The 25,257-nt window shown below is 40.0% G+C and overlaps 1 protein-coding gene, 1 long non-coding RNA gene and 1 pseudogene across 3 annotated transcripts in view; 1 reads left to right on the top strand and 2 right to left on the bottom strand.

The window, feature by feature from the left end:
- The window catches only part of STK38 (serine/threonine kinase 38), a 45,690-nt gene that overhangs the window by 4,300 nt on the left and 16,133 nt on the right, over nucleotides 1-25,257 (top strand). Inside the window, exons 2-6 of one of the 2 annotated variants that reach the window (XM_069563455.1) lie at nucleotides 2,833-2,965; nucleotides 16,776-16,827; nucleotides 17,710-17,832; nucleotides 19,374-19,457; nucleotides 23,492-23,615. In XM_069563455.1, the coding sequence (XP_069419556.1) occupies nucleotides 2,835-2,965; nucleotides 16,776-16,827; nucleotides 17,710-17,832; nucleotides 19,374-19,457; nucleotides 23,492-23,615 (514 nt within the window). In that variant the 5' untranslated portion in view covers nucleotides 2,833-2,834. Of the gene's footprint in view, nucleotides 1-2,829; nucleotides 2,966-16,775; nucleotides 16,828-17,709; nucleotides 17,833-19,373; nucleotides 19,458-23,491; nucleotides 23,616-25,257 lie in introns of both variants that reach the window. The other variant, XM_069563456.1, reaches the window with a different exon arrangement.
- Nucleotides 562-652, bottom strand: LOC138426097 (small nucleolar RNA U3; annotated as a pseudogene).
- On the bottom strand, nucleotides 16,554-24,433 carry LOC138425501 (uncharacterized). Its single transcript, XR_011251235.1, has 4 exons — nucleotides 24,401-24,433; nucleotides 23,026-23,113; nucleotides 17,969-18,069; nucleotides 16,554-17,591 (listed from the first exon to the last, which is right to left on the bottom strand). It is a non-coding gene; the product is annotated as an uncharacterized lncRNA (long non-coding RNA).

Below are 25,257 nucleotides of genomic sequence, written 5' to 3'. Positions count from 1 at the left end.
CTATTTGCAATTTTTTAAGGAATCTCCACACTGTTCTCCATAGTGGCTGTACTAGTTTGCATTCCCACCAACAGTGTAGGAGGGTTCCCTTTTCTCCACACCCTCTCCAGCATTTAGTGCTTGCAGATTTTTGGATCGCAGCCATTCTGACTGGTGTGAAGTGGTACCTCATTGTGGTTTTGATTTGCATTTCTCTGATAATGAGTGATGTTGAGCATCTTTTCATGTGTTTTTTAGCCATCCGTATGTCTTCTTTGGAGAAATGTCTATTTAGTTCTTTGGCCCATTTTTTGATTGGGTCGTTTATTTTTCTGGAATTGAGCTGCATAAGTTGCTTGTATATTTTTGAGATTAGTTCTTTGTCAGTTGCTTCATTTGCTATTATTTTCTCCCATTCAGAAGGCTGTCTTTTCACCTTGCTTATATTTTCCTTTGTTGTGCAGAGGCTTTTAATTTTAATTAGATCCCATTTGTTTATTTTTGCTTTTATTTCCAATATTCTGGGAGGTGGATCATAGAGGATCCTGCTGTGATTTATGTCTGAGAGTGTTTTGCCTATGTTCTCCTCTAGAAGTTTCATAGTTTCTTCTACATGTTCAGAGAAACTTCTCTAGTAACGAACTATAGAAATGATCCCTGAAAGTATAGTCTTCGGTCTTTGTTTTAACTTGTCAACCCAAATAGATAGCAGACACCTGTCGAATACCATAAGCCATGTCACAGTACATTTATACTTATAGGTGAAGATTTCAGTCATAGATTTTAAATTATAGAAATTACAAATTATAAAGTTCTTGGTAACTTAATGTGAATAGTACACACTCATTGAAGAAAATGTGGAAAAGCACAAACAAGAAAATGATCTATTGTATTCTCACTGCCTAGAGTTCAGTTCAGTTCAGTCGGCCAGTCGTGTCCGACTGTTTGAGACCCCATGAATTGCAGCACGCCAGGCCTCCCTGTCCATCACCATCTCCCGGAGTTCACTCAGACTCATGTCCATTGAGTCAGTGATGCCATCCAACCATCTCATCCTCAGTCGTCCCCTTCTCCTCCTGCCCCCAATCCCTCCCAGCATCAGAGTCTTTCCCAATGAGTCAACTCTTCCATGAGGTGGCCAAAGTACTGGAGTTTCAGCTTTAGCATCAGTCCTTCCAAAGAAATCCCAGGGTTGATCTCCTTCAGAATGGACTGGTTGGATCTCCTTGCAGTCCAAGGGACTCTCAAGAGTCTTCTCCAACACCACAGTTCAAAAGCATCAATTCTTCGGCGCTCAGCCTTCTTCATAGTCCAACTCTCACATCCATACACGACTACTGGAAAAACCATAGCCTTGACTAAATGGACCTTAGTCGGCAAAGTAATGTCTCTGATTTTGAATATGCTGTCTAGGTTGGTCATAACTTTTCTTCCAAGGAGTAAGCATCTTTTAATTTCATGGCTGCAGTCACCATCTGCAGTGACTTTGGAGCCCCCAAAAATAAAGTCTGACACTGTTTCCACTGTTTCTCCATCTGTTTCCCATGAAGTGATGGGACCGGATGCCATGATCTTCGTTTTCTGAATATTGAGCTTTAAGCCAACTTTTCCACTCTCCTCTTTTACTTTCATCAAGAGGCTTTTTAGTTCCTTCACTTTCTGCCATAAGGGTGGTGTCGTCTGCATATCTGAGGTTGTTGATATTTCTCCTGGCAATTTTGATTCCAGCTTGTGCTTCTTCCAGTCCAGCGTTTCTCATGATGTACTCTGCATAGAAGTTAAATAAGCAGGGTGACAATATACAGCCTTGGCGTAGTCCTTTTCCTATTTGGAACCAGTCTGTTGTTCCGTGTCCATTTCTAACTGTAGAGTTAAACCACTAATAATATTTTTCCCCACTGGTAACATTTTGATGTATGTTTCTAATAATTCTGTACATATACAGTAAACACATAAAAGTGAAATGGTATATGTTCTGTTTTATAACCTATTATTTTCGATTAGATTGGAAATATTTTTCCTGAAAAATGTTTTTTGTTTGTTTTATTCTTTAAAGGCTTGCCTGACAAACATTTAAACATTTTAATTCTCTGCATGTTATTTCATTGTAGGACTTTTCCATGATTAAATCAGTTCTGTTCTCGGTTATTCAAGTTACTTGTAGTTTTTCTTTGTCATTACAATGTTGCATTGAATACCCTTGTGTGTGAATGCTTGTGGGTCTGTGATTCTTTCGAGGTAGATTTCTACATGGCAAAGAGTGGTACTGTCTGTGTTACATGTTCTTAATATATGTGTCTGGTATTGTGGTCTTGTTCCCTTCTTTCTGAAAAATGCAACGCTTTTCCTTAAGGATATATTCATGTTGCTTTTGCTATATGGTAATTTCTTTGTATGTCTCCACAACATTTTACTTGTTGATTTGCTTACTGAATTGCTTCCAGTTTCTCCTAACACAGTTGATGGCGTAAGGACCATCTTCTGTAGCGCACGTCTTGTTCATGTTCCCTGAAGAGCCTGTGCGGAGTGGGGAATTCCCTGGCACTCTGGTGGTTTCGACTCTGTGCTTCCACTGCAGGGGGCACGGGTTCCATCAGCATAAGAAAAATAAAAAAGGAACATGTGTGATAGTTTCTCTAGGCCTTATACCTATGCATGGTATTTCTGTGTCAAAAAACTTTAATGTATACTTGTTTTCACCAAGTATTCTGTTTGTCTGGGTTTTGTTTTATACTGTTTGTATTCCAGAAAACTTAGCTCAGTTTACATTCCTACCAGTAGGGTAAGAGAGTGCAGAACTGGTGGATTCTATCTCCAAAACTAATACCTCTTTTTTTTCGTTGTTTCTAGCAGCCATGGCCATGACAGGTTCAGCACCCTGCTCGTCCATGAGTAGTCACACAAAGGAGAGGGTGACAATGACCAAAGTGACACTGGAGAATTTCTATAGCAACCTTATTGCTCAACATGAAGAGCGAGAAATGAGGTAAAGAATTTTGAGAAAGTCGAGTCATGGTTTTGGGTTCCTTCTCTCTATCATGAATCACATTTGTAATATGATTGAAAGGAGACAAGAGTAGCAGCAACCTTGTTCTAACCAATTCCATTACGGTGGAGTAACACTGTCGTCGATTTCCAAGGTCCTTGCTATTAACCCACTTATTTCTATTTCTGTTTACTGGTCAAGAACATAAAATTCCATGGTACTATAAGAAGTTAATGGGGAGGGAGGTGGGAGGGGGGTTCATGTTTGGGAACGCATGTAAGAATTAAAGAATTAAAATTAAAAAAAAAAAGAAGTTAATTGGACCAAAACCTTGGAGTTCATCGTTAAAGCACTGTGATATAATGGCAAGAGCAGGATTATGAAGCCAGATCTGGGTTTAGAATCCTGCCTTTACCATCTGGTCTTTGTGTGAGGTTAGAACAGATTTTTAGTCTTTCTGCACATCAGTTCTCCTGTCTGGAAAATGAGGAGAGTACTACTTGCCTTTCAGAATTGCTGTGGGTATTGGATGTGACACATATGAGCACCCACCAAAGTGCGTCACACCTAGTAACCCCATGAACGGTGGTGGTAGTGTAACTGAGTCCAAGCTCATGCTGCTCGCTGCGCTGACAGACCAGTAAATTGAGAGACGAGTTGTTGGGGTAAGGAATAGTGACTTTATTCTGAAAGTGAGAAAACTGAGAGGATGGTGGACTCACGCCTCTGAAGAACCGCCTTGCCTAAGGCTTTTCTTCCGCTAACAGGAGAGGGAGTAAAGTCAGACAGTTCCTGGTTCCCGTCAGCCTCCAGAGGGGTTGTTTTAATTTCTTCCTCCCTGCAGTCATTCACAGGTGGGCCTCGTGGTGATTGTTCCTATGAGCTAAACGAAGGTCTTTTAGCTTAATGCTCATTACTTGAGAGGCAGGGTTACCAGAGATGGGTCATTACGTATAATTTAAGTTTATAGGCAACATCTGTTAAGTGATTAACTTGTAATAGAATATAAAGGGTCTTCCCTATTAGAGTGGCAGGTATTGTTACTGCTCAAGGTATTGTGTACTATCCATGTAGTAACTCATTATTTAAAATTTTTTTCCAGTATTTTATTAAGAAAATATTCAGAAGCACAGAAAAGTTGAAAGAATTGTTTTCAATAAAGTAAATACCCATACAGACATCATGTAGATTCTGTATTTATCATTTATCACATATTGATCTGTCCATCCCTTAATACATTCATTAATTCATCTTAATCTTTTTGCTTCAGAGTATGTTGCAGATGTCTGTATGTTTTACTTCTGAATATTTCTGCTTGTATAATGAGTTTGATATATATATTTCTTAAGGGAGTTCAAAGTTTGCATACAATGAAATGCACCACCTTAAGGGTACATTTCAATGAGTTTTGACAAAAACATATACCTGGTCTTTTCTGGAGATTCTTCTTCAACCCCTGGCCACTGCTGTTGTGGTTTTGTTTTTACCATAGATTAATATTATATGTTCCATACAAATGGAACATGTAAATAGATTCATTTGAATAAAGCATCTTACACTCAGCCTAATGTTTTAAAAGTTCATCCATTTTGGTATTGTGTCCATAGTTTGTTCCTTTATATTGCTGAATACCATTCTGTTTTCTGACTATACCATAGTTTGCTTATATGTTCTTTCATTGATAAAAATTTAGGCTTTTTAAAGTTTTTGGCTGTTCTGAGTAAGTTGCTCCGAACATTTATGTATAGATCTTTTTGTGAACATTTGTTTTCAGTTCTTAGGTAAATATTTAGGAATGGAATAGCTGGCTCTTGGCTCATAAATATACATAAGTATATGTTTAGTTTTATGAGGAGTTGCTAGACATTTTTGTAAAATATTCCCAATGATGTATGAGAGTTGTAGTTGCTTTATATATATATATTTTAAACATTGTATTATCAGTCTTTTAACTAGATGTTTTTATGGATGCTCAGTGGTATTTGATTGTTTTTTTAATTTGCATTTCCCTGATGATTGAATGATGTTCAGTATTTTTCTTTATATGCCTTTTGGCCATATTTTCCTTTGTGAAGTGTTTGTTTAAATTTTTTGACTATTGAGTTTTGGAATTTCTTTATATATCTTAGATAATGATCCTTTGTTGTAGATGTGTTTTGCAAAGTTTCTACCAGTCTGTGGCTTTCCTGTTCATCTAATTTGGCTTTTTTTTTTTTTTTCTTTTGTGGTTATTTCATTCTGTGACCGCTAAGAAACCTTTGCCTACTCCTCCTCAGTCATGAAGATAATTCTCTTATGTTTTCTTCTGGAAGTTTTATAGGCTTAGTTTTTATATTTATGTGATCAGTCTTGAATTGATAAGTGTGTGGGGTATGAGGTGGGGTTTGAAATTTATTTTCCACATGGATATCCAGTTATTTTAGCACTCTTTGTTGCAAAGACTTTCTTTTACCCACTAAATTGCTTTGGCACTTTTGAAAATCAGATACCATATAATTGTGAATCTGTCTGGGCTGTTTGTTCTGTTTCATTTATCTGTCTGTCTGTATGCCAGTATCAGATTGTCTTGATTATCAGAGCTTTGTAGTAAGTTTTAAAGTCAGTATAAGCCCTCAACTTGGTGGTGGTTCTTGTTTTTTTCAATGTTACTTTGGATATTCTAGGTTTTTTGAATTTACACATACATTTTAAAATCAGCTTATCAGTTTCTGCAGAAAAGCCTAGTGGAATTATGGTTGTAGTTGTATTGAATCTGTGGGTCAGTTTGAGGGAGAGTTGACATCTTTACAACATTGAATTTTTTGATGCATATCAATCCATTTTGTTCAGTCTTTAATTTTTCTTAGCAATATTTTGTAGTTTTAGGGTGGAGGCATTTCATGTCTTTTGTTTGTCTATTACTAATATATATATATATTTTAATGCTATTGTAAGTGGGTATTTGAAATTTCATTTTCCACTTCTTTGTTGCTAGCATATAGAACTATAACTGAATTTTGCATATTGACCTTAAACCTTGCAACTTGGTAATTTACTTTCATAGTAGCCTTTTTGTAGATTCCTTAGAATTTTCTTTGTAAAGAATCATACCCAGATAGAGTTCTACATCTTCCTTTCCAGTCTGTACACATTTTCTTTCTTTTTACCTTTTCACATTGACTAGGATTTCAGGTGCAGTGTGGAATGTAAGTGATGGGAGTAGACATCTTTTGTGCCCTATTTACAGGGGAAAGCACTATTTCTCTGTTCGTTATGATGTTAAGGTAGGTTTTTCAAAGATGCTCTTCATTGATTGGGAAAGTTTCCTTATGTTCCTGTTTGAGAATTTTTATCATGAGTGGGTGTTGAATTTTGTCAAATGCTTTTTCTCATCTTTGAGATGATCGTCTTGTGTTTTCTTTATTCTTTCACACTATGGTGAGTTACATGAACTGGGTTTTGAATGTTAAACTCGCCTTCCATTCCTGGGGTAAAACCCTCTTGGTCAAAATGCATTACTCTCTTTATATATTGCTAGATTCGGTGTGCTAAGGTATGGGTAAGGATTTTTGCAATCGTTTTCTTCAGGAGGGTAGAAATAATAATTTACATGGGATATATGATTTGATTTTAAATATGCAGCTCTGTATGCAGAACTGCAAGATACTTTATACGTGGTGGTGGCTAGCTTTGTTCACTGGGACAAATAAGAGCCTGTACAGTGCTCTTTGTTAGGATCATGGGGCATTCAAAAATAAATTTGCACGCTCTAGGCATGTGAAACCTGTTGGGGGTGGTTATTTTCAAATACAACTGCTCTGTTGAAATCAGAACTTCTGGTGTTGCAGTTACAGAGAAATGTTTGAGTTCTGATTAAGTTACTTATTTTATTTGATAATAGTCAGTTGGTACTTGTTACCTATTTTATTTACAGTAGTGTGTGTATGTTAATCCCAATCTCCTAATTTATCACTTCCCTCCATGTTTCCCCTTTGGTAACAGTAAGTTTGATTTCAAGATCTGTGAGTCTATTTCTGTTTTTGTAAATAAGTTCATTTGTATCATTTTTAAATTAGATTCCACATATGTGAAAGTCAGTCAGTTGTGTCTGACTCTTTGTGACCCCACGGACTATACAGTCCATGGAATTCTCTAGGCTAGAATACTGGAGCGAGTAGCCTTTCCCTTCTCTGAGGGATCTTCCCAACCCGGGGATTGAACCCATGTCTCCCACATTGCAGATGGATTCTTTACCAGCTGAGCCACAAGGGAAACAGATTCTACATATAAGTGATACCATATGATTTGCCTTCCTCTAACTGATTTACATCACTTAGAACGATAATCTCCAGGTCCATCCTTGTTGCTGCCAATGGCATTATTTTCTGCTTTTTTATGGCTGTCATATTCCATTGCATATATATATCACATCTTTTTTATCTGTTCCTCTGTTGATGGAGATTTAGGTTGCTTCCATGTCTTGGCTACTATACATACTGCTTCAGTGAATATTGGGGTGCATGTATCTTTTTGAATTATGATTTTCTCCAGGTACAAGCCCAGGAGTGAGATTGCTGGATAATATGGTGGTTCTGTGTTTAGTTTTTTAAGGAAGCTCCATACTTTTCTCCATAATGGTTGTACCAGTTTACATTCCTACCAGCAGTGTAGGAGGGTTCCCTTTTCTCCCATAGCCTCTCCAGTAATCTTGCCTGGAAAATCCCGTGGACAGAGGAGCCTGGTGGGCTGTAGTCCCTGGGGTCGCAAAGAGTCAGACACGACTGAAGCAGCTTAGCAGCAGCAGCAGCAGTGTCCTTGTTTTTGCACTTGAGTTGATATTTGGTGTTAAGTTTGTTGATACATTTTGGTAAGACTGTTTGATTTTGGGTTTTATCACTCCAAGACAATTTTTTTTTAAAAAGCAAGTTATATATAGCTCATATAACTCAACATTGGAAAATCAAACAATGCGATTGAAAACTGGGCAGAAGAGCTGAATAGACATTTTCCCAAAGAGGAAACACAGATGGCCAGCAGCCACATGAAAAGATGCTCAGCCTCACTAATCATCAGGGAAATGCAAATCAAAGCCACCGTATCACCTCACACCTGTCAGAGTGGCTGTCACCAAAAGGAACACACATAACAATTGTTGGCAAGCATATAGAGAAAAGAGAACCCTCCTGCATGGTCAGTGTGAATGTAAATTGATGGAGCTACTGAGGAAAACAGAATGGAAGTTTCTCAAGCAACTAAAAATAGAGTTACCGTATGATCCAGCAATTCTATTCCTGGGTATATATTAGAAAAAACCAGAATCACTAGTTCAGGAAGCTTTGTACCCAGTGTTCATAGTAGCATTATTTACAGTTGGCAAGATATGGGAGCAACCTAAGTGTCCATCAGTAGAGGATTACGTAAAGAAGATGTGTGTATGTGTACACACACACACAATGGAATATTCAGTTCAGTTCAGTCGCTCAGTCGTGTCTGACTCTTTGCAACCCCCTGGCAGCGCGCTAGGCCTCCCTGTCCATCTCCGACTCCTGGAGTTCACTTAGACTCACGTCCATCGAGTCAGTGATGCTGTCCAGCTATCTCATCCTCAGTCGTCCCCTTCTCCTCCTGCCCCCAATCCCTCCCAGCATCAGAGTCTTTTCCAGTGAATCAACTCTTCGCATGAGGTGGCCAAAGTACTGGAGTTTCAGCTTTAGCGTCATTCCTTCCAAAGAAATCCAGGGCTGATCTCCTTCAGAATGGACTGGTTGGATCTTCTTGCAGTCCAAGGGACTCTCAAGAGTCTTCTCCAACACCATAGTTCAAAAGCATCAATTCTTCGGTGCTCAGCTTACTTCACAGTCCACCTCTCACATCCATACATGACCACAGGAAAAACCATAGCCTTGACTGGACAGACCTTAGTCAGCAAAGTAATGTCTCTGCTATCTAGGTTGGTCATAACTTTTCTTCCAAGGAGTAAGCATCTTTTAATTTCATGGCTGCAGTCACCATCTGCAGTGATTTTGGAGCCCCCCCAAAATAAAGTCTGACACTGTTTCCACTGTTTCCCCATCTATTTCCCATGAAGTGATGGGACCAGATGCCATGATCTTCGTTTTCTGAATGTTGAGCTTTAAGCCAACTTTTTCCCTCTCCACTTTCACTTTCATCAAGAGGCTTTTTAGTTCCTCTTCACTTTCTGCCATAAGGGTGGTGTCATCTGCATATCTGAGGTGATTGATATTTCTCCCGGCAATCTTGATTCCAGCTTGTGCTTCTTCCAGCCCAGCGTTTCTTATGATGTACTCTGCATAGAAGTTAAATAAGCAGGGTGACAATATACAGCCTTGACGTACTCCTTTTCTATTTGGAACCAGTCTGTTGTTCCATGTCCAGTTCTAACCGACAGTTGCTTCCTGACCTGCATACAGATTTCTCAAGAGGCAGGTCAGGTGGTCTAGTATTCCCATCTCTTTCAGAATTTTCCACAGTTTATTGTGATCCACACGGTCAAGGCTTTGGCATAGTCAATAAAGCAGAAATAGATGTTTTTCTGGAACTCTCTTGCTTTTTTCCATGATCCAGCAGATGTTGGGAATTTGATCTCTGGTTCCTCTGCCTTTTCTAAAACCAGCTTGAATATCTGGAAGTTCATGGTTCACGTATTGCTGAAGCCTACCTTGGAGAATTTTGAGCATTACTTTACTAGCGTGTGAGATGAGTGCAATTGTGCAGTAGTTTGAACATTCTTTGGCGTTGCCTTTCTTTGGGATTGGAATGAAAACTGACCTTTTCCAGTCCTGTAGACTATTACTAAGCCATAAAAAAGAATGAAATTTTTACCATTTCAACAACATGAATGGACTTACAGGGCATTATCGCTAAATGAAGTAAGCCAGACGGAGAAAGACAAATACTGTGACATCATTTGTATGTAGAATTTAAAACATACCACAAACCAATAAATATAACAGAGAAAGAAGCAGACTCACAGAGAACAAACTAGTGGTTACCAGTAACGGGGAGGGGTCACAAAGGGGTAGTGGAGTGGGAGGTACAAACTATTGGATGTAAGAAAGGCTACAAGGATGGATTGTACAACATAGGAAATATAGCCAGTATTTTGTGATATTTGTAAATGGATTGTAACCTTTAAAAACTATGAAAATTTGAAAAATTAAAAAAATACAGGGATTGGCAGGAGCTACTACAGTAGTAAGTAAACTCAAATTGGAACTGTCAGAGATAGCTTTTCAAGAGTTTTGATGTTACGGGGGCAACATCACAGAACCTTGAAAAATAAGCAGGGTTTTAATGATATGAGACAATTGATGGTTAAGAAACATTTAATTATGAATATGTGGCTAACATATGCTGCTGCTGCTGCTGCTAAGTTGCTTCAGTTGTGTCCGACTCTGTGCGACCCCATAGATGGCCTCCTACCAGGCTCCGCTATCCTTGGGATTCTCCAGGCAAGAATACTGGAGTGGGTTGCCATTTCCTTCTCCAGTGCATGAAAGTGAAAAGTGAAAGTGAAGTCACTTAGTTGTGTCCGACTTTTAGTGACCCCATAGACGGCCTCCCACCAGACTCCTCTGTCCATGGAATTCTCCAGGCAAGAGTACTGGAGTGAGTTGCCATTGCCTTCTCCAACATATGTTGAGCAGTTTGAAATAATAAGTATTGGGCTGGTAAATTTGGGGGCTAATAAGAGAGATCAGGTTGTAATACAAATTTTTGTTTGTATATGCCTTGTTGTCTTTAAAATCTCTAGTTTTTCTCCCACTTATATGCAACTTTTCTGCCATTCTGTTTATAGTGGAGCACTGGGTTATATTTGCAACTTTTTATTTTTTTTATTTATTTATGGCTGCACTGGGTCTCCATTGGTGCATATGGGCTTTCTCTAGTTGCAGCAAGTGTGGGGCTTCTCATTGTGGTGGCTTCTCTTGTTGCAGAGCTAGGCATGTGGCCCCCGGAGTTGTGGTGCGCGGCCTTAGTTGCTCCTCCGCATGTGGGATCTTCCCAGACCAGGGATGGAACCTGTGTCCCCTGCATTGGCAGGTGGATTCTTAACCACTGGACCACCAGGGAAGTCCAGCACTGGTTGTATTTGAACAAAGGGTTTACTGCAGAGGAAAATGAGATCAAAGCTGAAAGGCAGAAGGAAAAATGGAAAATCATTTGGAAATTGTCTCCTGTATAAAAGTAGAATATGAGAACATTGGGCTATTTCATAGAAACACTTCAGTGATCCTATATATTGGTTTAAACAGTTAAATTCCCTGAGTCTAGTGTGGCAGAATGCTTATCGAAACTCCTTATAGATGGCAAACTGAATACATCCAATAATGCAAATTCGTATTTTTTTAATCTGTCTTTTGCCTTTGGCCTCTGTGTTAAGCTTCTCTAGCAATAGCAGTTCTCCTGTTCTCTCATGTCATCCTAGGTGTCCATAAAGAGAGATAGGTATTAATAATCACCTAGTTGTTCATAGAAAATTAATGGTTTGGATAATTTGTAGCAGTTTGAAATGAAAACTGAGGCAACTGGCATTTCTTTTTACAAAATGATCTGTGTTGTTTCTGTTCTTTATGAATATTATTTTGGTGGATTAATTAAAGCCACAAAAGCCTAATTTAATAGGCAATAATTTTGTGCTTTCCCCTTTCTTCCCCATAAATCATATAGGAATTCTTCTACATTTTGCCCTCTGAGAACCAGCATCTGCTGCTACTTCTCTTCCATATTCTTACTCAGGTTTTTCTGTTTGCTTTTAGTCTGATCTGATAATGAGTTTTGCAATGTCTGGTTATTATAGTGAACAAGTGCAATGTTTGACTATCACTAGTGAGCAAGTGTCAGTTTTATTTGGGCCCCAGGAGTGGGTGAGTCTAGACTTATATATTAAGAAGAGGTGGCAGAAATACACAGAAGAACTATACAAAAAGGATCTTCATGACTCAGATAACCACAATAGTGTGATCACTCACCTAGAGCCAGGCATCTTGGAATGCGAAGTCAAGTGGACCTTAGGAAGCATCACTATGAACAAAGCCAGTGGAGGTGATGGAATTGCAGTTGAGCTATTTCGAGTCCTAAAAGATGATGCTGTGAAAGTACTGCACTCAATATGCCAGCAAATCTGGAAAACTCAGCTGTGGCCATAGGACTGGAAAAGATCAGTTTTCATTCCAATCTCAAAGAAAGGCAATGCCAAAGAATGTTCAAATTACTGCACAGTTGCACTCATCTCACCCACTAGTGAAGTAATACTCAAAATTCTCCAAGCCAAGCTTCAATAGTACGTGAACCGTGAACTTCCAGATGTTCAAGCTGGATTTAAGAAAGGTAGAAGAACCAGAGATCAAATTGCCAATATCCATTGGATCATAGAAAAAGCAAGAGAATTCCAGAAAAACATCTACTTCTGCTTTATTGACTATGCCAGAGCTTTTGACTGTGTAGATCACAACAAACTGTGGAAAATTCTTCAAGAGATGGGAATACTAGACCACCTTACCTGCTTTCTGAGAAATATGTATGCAGGTCAGGAAGCAACAGTTAGAACCAGAAAGGAACAACAGACTGGTTCCAAATTGGGAAAGGAATATGTCAAGGCTGTATATTGTCACCCTGCTTATTTAACTTATATGCAGAGTACATCATGTGAAATGCCAGGCTAGATGAAGTACAATATGGAATCAAGATTTCTGGGAGAAATATCGACAACCTCAGATATGCAGATGACACCACCCTTATGGCAGAAAGTGAAGAACTAAAGAGCCTCTTGATGAAAGTGAAAGAGGAGTGTGAAAAAACTGGCTTAAAACCCAACATTCAGAAAACTAAGATCATGGCATCCAGTTCCATCAATCCATGGCAAGTAGATGGAGAAACAATAGAAACAGTGACAGACTTTATTTTCTTGGGCTCCAAAATCACTGTAGATGGTGACTGCAGCCATGAAATTAAAAGACGCTCGCTCTTTGGAAGAAATGCTGTGACCAAGCTAGACAGCATATTAAAAAGCAGAGACATTACTTTGCCGACTAAGGTCCGTCTAGTCAAGGTTATGGTTTTTCCAGTGGTCATGTATGGATGTGAGAGTTGGACTATGAAGAAAGCTGAGCGCCGAAGAATTGATGCTTTTGAACTGTGGTGTTGGAGAAGACTCTTGAGAGTCCCTTGGACTGCAAGGAGATCCAACCAGTCCATCCTAAAGGAAATCAGTCCTGAATATTCATTGGAAGGAGTGGTGCTGAAGCTGAAACTCCAATACTCTGGCCACCTGATGCAAAGAACTGACTCATTGAAAAGACCCTGATGCTGGGAAAGATTGAAGGTGGGAAGGGACGACAGAGGATGAGATGGTTGGATGGAATCACGGACTGGATGGACATGAGTTTGAGCAAGCTCCAGGAGTTGGTGATGGACAGGGAAGCCTAGCGTGCAGCAGTCCCTGGGGTCGCAAAGAGACGGACACAACTGAGCAACTGAACTGACTAGATATCGGTCAAACTAATTTGTTGAGATTTTCAAAGATTTCTGTAATACTCATTTTTAGAGTAATTCTGGATAATTCTCAGTTCTGGTCATAGCGATACCCACTGTTTATACCATTTCCCTGGTTTTAAGTGACTCATCTGCAGAAATTAGAAATATTGTCCACTCAACTCGCTTGTAGAGTGGACTAGCCTTTCCTCCCATCCCTGTTGCCTCTGAATCAAGCTGTGTTGGAGGCGAGTCTAAATTAGGTATAGTAAGGGGGGCTGATTACAAGAAGTAGTCATGAATATGTGTGTGTACATTGTGCTGCTTCTTTTTTTAATTTAGTAAATACATCTTGGGCTTTCCTGGTGTCTCAGAGTATAGAATCTGCCTGCAGTGCAGGAGACCCGAGTTCAATCCCTGGGTCAGGAAGATCCCTTGGAGAAGGAAATGGCAACCCACTCCTATATTCTTTCCTGGAAAACTTCATGGGCTGGTGGACTACAGTCCGTGGGGTCGCAAAGAGTTGGACACCCGACTAAGCAACTAACAACAGACATCTTAAAAAAGTTGCTGTGTACAAAGCACTATTCTTAGTGGAGAAGGAGGATTCAGATGTGGTCCTTGTCTGCAAAAGAACTTACTGTCTCATGTGGAAAATGGTCTCACACCCTAATAAAGGGAGCTCATGGAAGCCTTGCTGGGTGGGGTTGGGTGTGGCCTCTGTGTGGAAGTGCCTCCTCCCCCTCAGGGTCCTGGTTTGGAACATTGGAGCTGAGCTGGAGTGACCTCACCAGAGGCTGGGGTGGTAAGCTCCCTGGCCCTGCAACCAGAGACGTGTAGTGGAGGAGCCGCCTTTGTTCATACAGTCAGCCCTTAGGTTCAGTGATTGTCAGGACTTTGCTAAATTTGTTTCATCTATTCCATTTTATTTTTTCTTGCTTGTGTTTTAAAGCAAATTTGAAACATCTGTCTTTTTAGTCCTGTCTGCTTCAATATGCATCTCCAAAAGCCTGGCCGTTTTCTTATATCACAATGCCAACATGAGTCTAACAAGTTAGTAACTCTCTGGTATTGTCTCACAGAGGATGTGATTCATAAGCCTTTTGTAAGATGTCACTGTTTTATGCCATTTTTGGTGTCTTCAAGATCTTTGACTTGGTCCCAGTGAATCATTACCATGGATCATTTTGGATGGTAGGTTTTTTCTGGATATTTTCTCTAATAAAAGAATCTGAGAGGAATTCCTTGGCAGTCCAGTTTTAAGACTCTGAGCTCTCACTGCCTGAGGGCCCAAAAGTTTGATCCCTGGTCGGGGAACTAAGATTTCATATTTCACAAATTGCACGCAGTGGCCAGAAAAGAAAAGAAGCTGGTGGTGTTCAAGATGTTGATGCTGCTGAATATTTTACTCTCAGGCAGATTATCTACTGAGACCAGTTTAATTACACTTGCAGCGGCAGTGTAGAATACTTTACAGTTTCAATTTAGATTTAAAATTCAGAAGGAGCTGTCTCTGTAACACACATTGTGTGATAGCATGTTAAGACTGTTGTCACCGTCTGGCGTGATCATTCAGAGAACATGTAGTCAGTATGATGGTGTTTGAGACTCAGGGCCCAAAAGTAGCTCACCAGGGTTGAGTTCTTATAGTTCTTACCATGAGTTTACTCTTTTTTTTTTTTTTTTGCGTTTACTCTTCTTACTCTTCCCAATTTCAACTATTTAACCACAAAAATGGAATTAATTTTCACTCCTGAAGTGACCAGTGGTACGGCCTTCTCTCTCCGATGTGTATGCACACGTAGACGCATATCCGCAGACATTCTGGGAACCAGGAGAAGAGGAGTGGGCAGACTGGGAGGTGTGTGGATACTTTCTTCATCCTTCAGAGTTGCAGTAGATCTTTTCACTTCCTGGGAGTTTGGACACAAATTCTTGTTTATCATCTGAGCCTGTGGATTTGTACTGTAATATGATTTCTAATAGTAAATAAATATCATTAAATAAAAATATTCATTTTCACTAAATACTGGTATTGCAGTAAATATTCACTGACTAAAATAAAACTCATTATTGTCCCATGTTCCTCTCTGTGTTCCCTGTAGTTAGTGGCATCATTATCCTCTCACACAAGAAATTCAAAGACTGTTCGCTTGACTCCTCTTGTCAACTGGTCATCTTTACAGTGATTCTGTTCACATCATTTTGAGTTTCCAGCCCTAGTTCCAGGTCTTTATTGTCCATCTGACTCATGATAGCTTTTTTTGTTCCAGAGTCCCTTCCCACTTCTGTCCCCTGTCTCCTCTCTCCTCTGTCTGTTGCTTTTCCTGATAGTCCATCAGCTCATTACTATAGGCTGCCATTCTCAGAGAGAAACCTCATCACACCATTCCGTTGTGCACATGCCTCTAGTAGCTACTAGTTGTGTGCAGACTAAGAGTCACCCATCCTCACGTGGTGTTCGAGGTGCAGGGTGCCTCAGCTGGCCTAGAGCACATGACGGTGCTTCGTCTGCCCTATATGTCTCTTCTTCCCTGCCCTGCTCAGCTGGCCTGTTATCTGGGATGCTGACAGGGATAGAGGAGATTCCAGCCCCTGTGCTTTCATTTCTTATGCGGAATAAATAACAGATGTGTGGAACTAGTTATAAGGAAATCTTACTTATTTCTCTTAGTTTTATCAGGTCACTATGAATCTATAGGTCAAAAATATTCTTGGATGCAGTTTCTAAGGTATCGCACTCCAAGGATTTAGAATCTCAAGGGGTTTTTTTTGGTGCTTTTTGGTATTGTTTTATTGTTTGTTTGTTTTGTCTGTTCCTTGTGGTTTTGAGTCTTTTAAGTTTTATCAGTGCCACTGATTACCTTTTTTGAACATCCCCCGCCCCCCCCGCCCCCCCCCCCCCCCCCCCCCCCCCGCCTTAAATCTCCAAATTCTGTGTTTACCTTTGTTACTACTGTGCTTGTGGCAGGGAGGAGGAGGATGATGTGAAAATAAAGGAAGTAGATTTCAGTCTGGGGCAGGGAGAGAAACACCCTGATAGAAGAGGTTATCAGACACCAGCTGTTGGTGGTTTGTTGAGGAACTACCACACCCAGAGAGAGAGAACTTTACATTTTGAAATTAGATTCTTTGTTGCATTAACATCTTAAACAATTTTTGTCAAAATGTAGAACTAACAAAGGATGAGAATTTTTTCACTTGCCTTAGTAACTGTAATTTGTTGATTTAATGAAACATTTTGAGTTTTACCTGTTTCTATCAGTTAAGAAAAATTGTGCATAAATTGACAGAAAGTTATCATTCAGATGTTAATTTCATATGTCTTTATTTTTAGACAAAAGAAGTTAGAAAAAGTGATGGAAGAAGAAGGTCTCAAGGATGAAGAGGTAATTAATATTGGAAAATTTTCCTTGAAACCAAGCCTGGCAGATCATGTCTTGTGTAGCAAGTTGTTAGCATTGGCGCATGAAGGGTTTTGACTTTTAACAGGAAATTATGAGGGCTGGTGTGCTTCTGGATTTGGGTACTCATGCGCAGGGAGAAGTTGATCATTAAATACCAGGAAGGATGACTTCTAGGCTCTGTAGTAGTAAATTAATTAGCTTTAGAATTCCAGGAAAAGGAAGACATGAAATAAAATTAAAATTTTTAAAAAGCAAATTAGCATTTTTAATTCAATGAAAACGCTCCATAGAAGTGGAGCAAATTTCTGAAATTTTTGTCAAGGTGAAATACCTCTCGAATCAGCCTTTCCCCCCAGTGCCCACAGATGTGGCAGAAATTAAATAAGAAATTGTGAAAAGAACTGAAATGGCTATGGAAGTGTTCTCAAAGGGAGGAATGAATCATAGAACCCAGGAAAATGGTGAAAAATACCCAAGACTTGTAGGAACGATAGAAAGTTAATGCATAAAATGAACCATAATGTGTAAAAAATCCAGAGAGAAATTTTAAAACCATACTTGTATATAAGAAACGTTAAAGGAAAATGTTGATAGTTTATCCTTCCACTTTAGGAATAGTAGAGTAGCAGGCTGTGAAGAAGGTTCGTCCACGTCCACAGAGGAGGCGTCCTCTGTTCAGTGTGGTTATTGTGTCTGAGGGCTGGGAGGCAGGGCTGACCTCCTAAGGGTCCTTCTGTGGTGCTCTCCTGTGTGAACAGATGGTGCTTAGTTTGGCGGGGCCCTGCTTTCCGGGTGGGCTAAACCACAAATAAGATTTGTTGCAGAGTCCCTTCCCACCTCTCTCCCTCTCTATTTAAACATTAGAAACGACTCCGGAGATCAGCGCATGCTCGGAAGGAGACAGAGTTTCTTCGTTTGAAGAGAACAAGACTTGGACTGGAAGATTTTGAGTCTTTAAAAGTAATAGGCAGAGGAGCCTTTGGTGAGGTAAAAACACCAGAGCTACTTATCAAATACAGGAATCCCACAGCACTTTGAAGCTACTAACGTAACATGAGCTTGTGATGGCTGATAGAACTGTAGCACGGAGTGGGTGGGCCCGGCTTTGAGCCCTGAGTCTTACCTGCTCTCTCTCTCCTCTTTTTCTTGCCCTCTCACTGTCCCAGGGATCTGCTTGTTCTTCTCTGTTTTGCTAGAGATGATGTTGATGCTTTAAGTATTCATCTAGAGGGAGAGTTGATAGTAGAAAGAAATCAATATTTGTTGCTTAGTGAGTGCTTCTTTCCTAGAATCATGACTAATATTTTATACATGATGTGGTTAAACCTGAGGGGATATATAATGTTCCAGTGTCACACATCCACTGGGCAGTGGTACCAAAGCGGGGCCGAGGTCTTCCTGATCTCAAAGCTGTTGCTTTTCCTGTTACACTGCCTTTCCAAGAGCAAACTTGCAGCATATTTCCACCCTTTATTTCTTCCTGCCAGATTGGTACAGCTCGGAAAAGATAGCCCTGGGAAACAATTTTTAGAAATAAGTTAATGTGGGTGGTGGTAGAGAATGAAAGCATTTGTAGCTTTGTCCCAGCTGGTTGTCCAAGTGCGTCCTGCTTGGTCACAAGAGCAGTCTGCTGGGGAGGGTTTGAATGAGCCTGTGCAAAATCCTCCCCATTTGTGGAAAACACCCGAAGTGAACGACCTGCTGATGCAGTAGTTTCACCATCATTGTAAATACAAAAGGAGCAGCACATTATTAAAAACCAGCACCCAGGGGAAATGTGAGTGCATATTCAAAGGCACAGGTGAAAGATTAAATTGATCCCTCAGTGTTCAGAACCCCTGTTGGCCTCTTGAGAGAGGAAAAGGTACAGGACCACGTCTAAAAGAACTTTATGTTCAATGAGGAGGGGACGTGGGACTCGAAAATAAGAGTGTTTTAGGGAGAAGAAAACATACTTGTTTTGTGGGAGGAGGTGGGGATATGCAGGGACTTGCTGAGGAGTTGTGTTTGGGTTTGCAGACCATTTCTTTTCATCATAAATTATCTGTTCTCTCTCTCTCTAAAAAAAAAGGAAAATAAAAAAGAGAAAGGAGAGCTACAGAAAACTTTTATTTCCCTAGTTAAACATTTTAGTTCCTCCCCCGCTGCCAGGCATTTTTTTCCTGTGCCTTAGCTTTTGCTGTTGTTTTAGACATTGTTGTAAACATTTCCTTAGGTATTTTTGAGCTGACTGGATGACATGTGTCATGGGTTTAATGAGTCCAAAGTGAGGATTTTGAATTAGCTTGATCTGTTCAGCTAGGGAGCCAGAGCTGTTCAGAGGTGGAGATAGACATCTGAGGGTATTTCGGCACTGACCTCACTGTGTATTATCCATTTTGAAACATTGAAAACCATTTTCTTCTGCTGCTTTGTTATTGCTTCTATAAAAATTGCAGTACTTTTCCAGTTTAAATATGATTTCTTATTACACATGAAAGCATTAGTTTGGCATCGTGAACTCTTGGTGTTTCTCTTATAACATTTAGGTGCGGCTTGTTCAGAAGAAAGATACGGGCCATGTGTATGCAATGAAAATACTTCGTAAAGCAGATATGCTTGAAAAAGAGCAGGTAAGGCACAATTGTAGCAGTGATTTTAGTCATCTGACGAATTTTGTCTTCTAAAACTGTTCTTTTTGCTTAATTGAAGGGTATATTCCTCTTTTAGTTTTCTTTAGCCCTGTCATATAATATTACTTTTCTTTCTCCACCCCCCATAGAACCAGTTACATATATTTTAGGTACAAATAATGCCTAAGATATTATGCATAGTCTTTTTAAAGTTGAAAATCTAGAGAAATATCTGCTATTTGTGTTTCGCAGTTGATCACAAGCTGTCCTTGTCATTAGGAGCTGTGTTTTGAGGTTGTACTTACTGTGGTAGCATGTTCCTTACAGAATGTTAAGGAAAGTTGTGTATTATACCTTGGAACTGAGACCTAGAAATTCAAATTTGGCATTTGATCCAAAATAGGCCTTAACGTGCTTCATTCTGTAAATTCATGCAAACCCAGTTTGGATCTTCTGAGTGGCTTATCACTACGTGAGAGAGGCCAGTCTTCTTTGGGAATGAATTTGAAAAAATATAATGAAGGTGGCTCAGTAGTGCAGACTCTCATTTAATGATTAAGAATATTTTATATAACTTCAAGTCTACTTTGCAAATAGATTTATAAGCTGCATCCAGTAATTTATGCAGAATAAGTAAGATTTTAAATATTAGACAGTATATATTAAAAGTGAGAATGCAGATTTTCTATAAATCTGGTTTAATTTAGCAGAACAGATTGTAGTGGGCAATGCCTGCAAATATCCTGTAAAATACCAGTTGCTATAGGAGGGCAGAAAGACCCTCCTGGAAAGGAGAGCTCCAGATACAGAACCTCAGAGCCAGGATGGAGGCTGGCCCCACACCCAATCCTTCCAGTCACTTGAGAGGAGCTATAATCACCAAGGCTTTTCTGCCCTTCATTTAAGTGCTAGCTCAAAATTTGGGATTTTAATTTTCTCTTTAATTTTCCTATGTTACCCAGAAGCTTTAGACTCCTAGGAATTTTGGTCAGAAGTAGCAAATACCCTGGCAGTAGTTCTTCAGACATTATATGTTAACACCAACCTTATTCAAAGTGCACACCAGTCCTATTAATGTATCTAAAAATCAGTGTGGTAAGGGTATTGACATTGTAGGAGCTTCAGTTAATCTTGAAAAGGAGAATGTGAAGCTGTATTGATTAGTCTGTATAGTTTGTATGTCACAAGTAAATTTTATTTTTACAAGATACATTTCCTGTAGTTTTAACCAAGACTCACAGTATTTCTTTATCAAATGAATAGTAGAATAAAATTGTAAAGAGAAGTACACGTCATAACTTCCACTTACGAATCCTTCATAGAGGTAACAGGTGGTAACAGAGGATGATCCAAACATACTGTTTAAAGACATTCTGTCAAGTACTGTACCTTCTTCAAAATCAGTTTCTAAAGACTTACTACGTGAAGATAAAGGAAGTGTCTGTTCGAATTAGGAGTTTAAATGAATTAACTTAAATCGTTAGCTCCTCTTGCTGATGGACTCAGCTCCTTAGGGTTGATCTCAGCGTGGTCCAGTTAAAGTTTCCGGCCACAGACTTGACCTGGGGCAGCTGTCTTGAAGCAGGCAGCAGCTTTGTGGGGCAAATCCATCACTTCTGAGTGGGGCTGACAAAGTACAGATTCAGAGCCTGACTTCTTATAGGTATAGGTGCCCTCTCCAGAGGAAAAATTCTTATTTGCTTTTATGAAACTGAGCAGGAATTATAGCTACCTATTTAGAGTTCTGGTTGTTATTCTGTCTCACAAGATGGAAGTTTCTGCTACCTGGAAAATGAATTCTAGAGGATGAGAGACCAGTGTTTAGCTAGTCTCTTCCCATTTCTCTTCCTGTGCAAAAGGACAGTCTCTGGTTGTGATGCCCGTGTAGAGGTAGGATGAACCCAAAGACTGTTCCGTCTGCTCTCCTAGTGCCCTGGGTCACAGCTGGCACATAATCTCCACCCCACTCAGTGTTTATGGAGCAGGGGAAAGGGAATCCAGAGCCCACCCCTCCCGTAAAATCGCCTGACTCCACCCCTAGACCTTGAGTTCTTGACTTGCTGTTCAGCCCCAGGAGAAAAGGGCAGGGTGTGGTTACCGTGCCTGCAGCTTTCCCTGTGACAAACCGGGAATGTTGCAGTCACGGTCCTGCCCTCTAAGGTGAGTGACAAGCAACAGTGGTCACGCCTGTCCTTTTCCATGTGTCCCTGCAGTAGGCAGAGGCCCTCACAGGAGCCAACGGAACAGGTGGGTGAAGTCAGCTCCGTGCAGTCTTTGTGTCGTAACTGACTGGGTCAGAGCCAGCAAGTGGCGTGAGCGTTTCCTCAGGTCTTTACTGGGCTTCATCCTAGTTCTATAGCGCCATTCCTTATCACCGTTACCTTCTCCCGTTTTTCCTACCCTCATGCCATAAGTAGAGATGTAAAAATGTAAACTTTCTAAAATACTGAAGTCAAAAATTTCCTTGAAAACAGTTTTAGTAGAAACTGAAAACTCAATAGGTGTTTTAGGCCCATAGGAGTGAGCATGGAAAGATGAGGCAGGTTAGGTGTAAGACAGGAGAGAAGGCTCTGGGGTCTGTGTCTGAATGGAATAGAGAGCACCTGGCTTTGCTGAAGACATTCCATTAAGACAAGCACACAGAACATCCTATCAAACAAAACAACAACCAGGGGCTGAGTTTGCCAGTAGAAGTACCAGTTTGTAAACTTGGTATATCTTCACCTCTAAACACTGTAGGAGGTCCCACCCTGGAGCACATGTTAAGATAAAAACCTCTACTCAGGGATCAGCCTGAGTCTTAATAAATTTAGATCTGATTCAACCCAGTCTTGCAACTTAACAGCACTTATACAAGAAGAAAAGGGGTGGGACTTGGTGATATGCAGTAGTGTTTTGATTATTATTGTATATTTAAAGTAGATGAAGTCAACTTGATTATAATAAATTAATAAAGTAATCCTCCCAAACCTTTGGCAACTTGGTCTCCCTAGCTAAATATTTCAGTAAAAATAGAAAACTGGCAGTGTCATAAATGAACCTACAACTCTTCTTAGCTGTTCTCGTGTTTCAGTTCAGTAAGAACTGAGTACCTATTACTCAGTCATTAAAAAGAATACATTTGAATCAGTTCTACTGAGGTGGATGAATTAGAGCCGATTATACAGAGTGAAGTAAGCCAGAAAGAAAAACACCAATACAGTATACTAACATATATATGGAATTTAGAAAGATGTTAATGATAACCCTGTGTGCGAGACAGCGAAAGAGACACAGATGTATAGAACAGACTTTTGGACTCTGGGGGAGAGGGAGAGGGTGGGATGATTTGGGAGAATGGCATTGAAACATGTATACTATCATGTAAGAAACGAATCGCCAGTCTAGGTTTGATACAGGATGCTTGGGGCTGGTGCACTGGGATGACCCAGAGAGAGGATATGGGGAGGGTGGTGGGAGGGGGGTTCAGGATTGGGAACTCATGTACACCTGTGGCGGATTCATGTCAATGTATGGCAAAACCAATACAGTATTGTAAAGTAAAAAAAATAATAAAAGAACTGAGTACCTCCCATGTGCACAGCTGTGACCGAGTACTGTGGCATCACAGCATGTGGGATTGTCAAGGCAGCGTCTTCGCAGATGTCTCTGAAGGCCTGAGAGACAGGATTTGCTTAGAGAGTCTCATCTTGGGGACTTACTTTTATCAAAAAAGAGTTATTAGAACAAAAGATACGAAAAGAATGGTAATTTTAACTAATCAGAGGTTCACTTTATAACACTGTTAAAGTTTCCGTTTGCATTAAAGCTGTTGATTTTTGCAATTTTCAAGCCTTTCATCACTCAGGTTTTCATTACCGAATACCTTCAAGTCAAATGTTGTCAATTTTGAGTTCTTAGGTTTGCCTGAGCATAAGCTGTATCTTTTGCATCATCACAATTTAATACTCAACAGTATTTAAGTTGTTTAAGCAAATATGCAGTCTGATAAAGCAGAGCAAGGCTTGTCATTAATCCAATGCGTGTACCTCCAGGTTGGCCACATTCGTGCGGAGCGTGACATTCTAGTGGAGGCAGACAGTTTGTGGGTTGTGAAAATGTTCTATAGTTTTCAGGATAAGCTAAACCTCTACCTAATCATGGAGTTCCTGCCTGGAGGTAATTACTTGATGAAAGGTCATTTTTCCTTTTTGTTTTGTGGTTTCTCTCTTACATGGATTAACCCTCCTTTCTACTTTTAACCGTGCTCACAAAGTTGCTTTCTGTATCTTTTTAGGTCTGTAAAGGAGGCCAGTAATCTGTCTGTGCTGAGTGCCTTTCTACAGTTTTAGTAACCTTCTCATGATTTCAGATGGATACTTTCTTTCTTTTTAAATATATAGAAATAACCTAGGAGCTTTGCCTGTCCTCTGTCAGTCTGTTTACCCAGTGACAGTATTGAAGCTATTGCATTCTTTGCTTCAACTTTTTTTTCCCCCTTGTAATTTATAAAGAGTGAATTTCTCATTACATATATTAGTAGTCACAATCTGTTTCTTATTTCTGAAATGTAAAGTTTTTGGTGACTTGGCATGTACATCTTGTAAGACAGCTCCAAAGTAAACCCAGAATAGAACATGCGTCTGTTCTGGGGAACACGGTCTGTTTCCCAGTGAGCAGATAAACTGTGAGCACACTGGTAGGAAAAAAAAAAGAAAACTTTCTCTTTTTTTGCTTTTATACCAAAGCTAATCTAATTGTGGCATAATATTTGATCTGGTGACAACCTTTAGTTAGATCTAGGGTCAGCAGTACTTTTCATTAACAGCTGATGAAGGTTAGGAAGAATCTATATGACAGAATGAGGAGAAACTTTTTAACATTTAGATGTCAGTTGTTAAATAGGAGTAAGAGCCAGCTCAGGAACCAGCCAGCCCCTTGACATGCGTCTCCGCAAGCCTTACCTGCACCGTCTTCCGTAGCTTCCCGTGTCCCCTGGACCCTGCCCTTTGCACTGGGTGGGGCTGGCCTGAGTGCTCTGATCATGTGGGCACGCTCGCACAGGTGAGGCCACTGGCTGCTCTCCTGGTCCGCTGCACTACGGCCACACAGGTACCTCAGAGCTGGCCCCGCTGATGTGCCTCCAGGTTGAATGTGTGGCTTCCAGGAGTGATTAGGAAATCATGGTTTTCAAGTTTTGGGAGCATCTTAATAAGTGCCTTAATTTTTGCCTGAGGGGAAAATACCCACTTTTCTCCTTCCCTCAAAGTTAGAAATAAGCAGCATGACACGCTATTAAAATCCGAGGTTTCTGTCTCTTTTCCATTTTCTAACATAAATGGCTTTCTATGCAATGTGAACTGAATCTTTCCTGTTTCTTTTACCTTTAAACTGTTTATTCATATTTGCTTTGCTTTCATCTGACTGTTGGATCAGAATCTTTTTTTTCACCATTGTATGTTGATGGTATTAAGCAGAAATACTTAAATTTTGACTTTGCAGAAAACTAACGAAGTTACTGTTTAACTGCTAAAATACTGACATTGTGTTGTAAAAGTTGCATAAAGCATTTTGTACCCACAAATAAGCACTGGAGAACAAATGCCCCTGATCTTGGGAGGTGTTCACTATGCACGTTTGGGAGGCAGTTATTACACATCCTAGTCTGTAGCATTTACTGTTCATATATACAACGGCTTTTGTTGACTAACACTTTGCTACCTAAATCCTACTTTTTCATATATGTTCTAGTGTTCTGTGAATAGACAGTGGAAAGCTTGTTTTCAGCCTCCCCAGATTTTTACATTTTTGTTTGGGCTTC

Source organism: Ovis canadensis, chromosome 20 (genome assembly GCF_042477335.2).
Source record: "Ovis canadensis isolate MfBH-ARS-UI-01 breed Bighorn chromosome 20, ARS-UI_OviCan_v2, whole genome shotgun sequence".
Lineage (NCBI taxonomy): Eukaryota > Metazoa > Chordata > Mammalia > Artiodactyla > Bovidae > Ovis > Ovis canadensis.
Note: the sequence above shows the minus strand (reverse complement) of the source record. Positions and strands in the feature narration are given on the sequence as shown.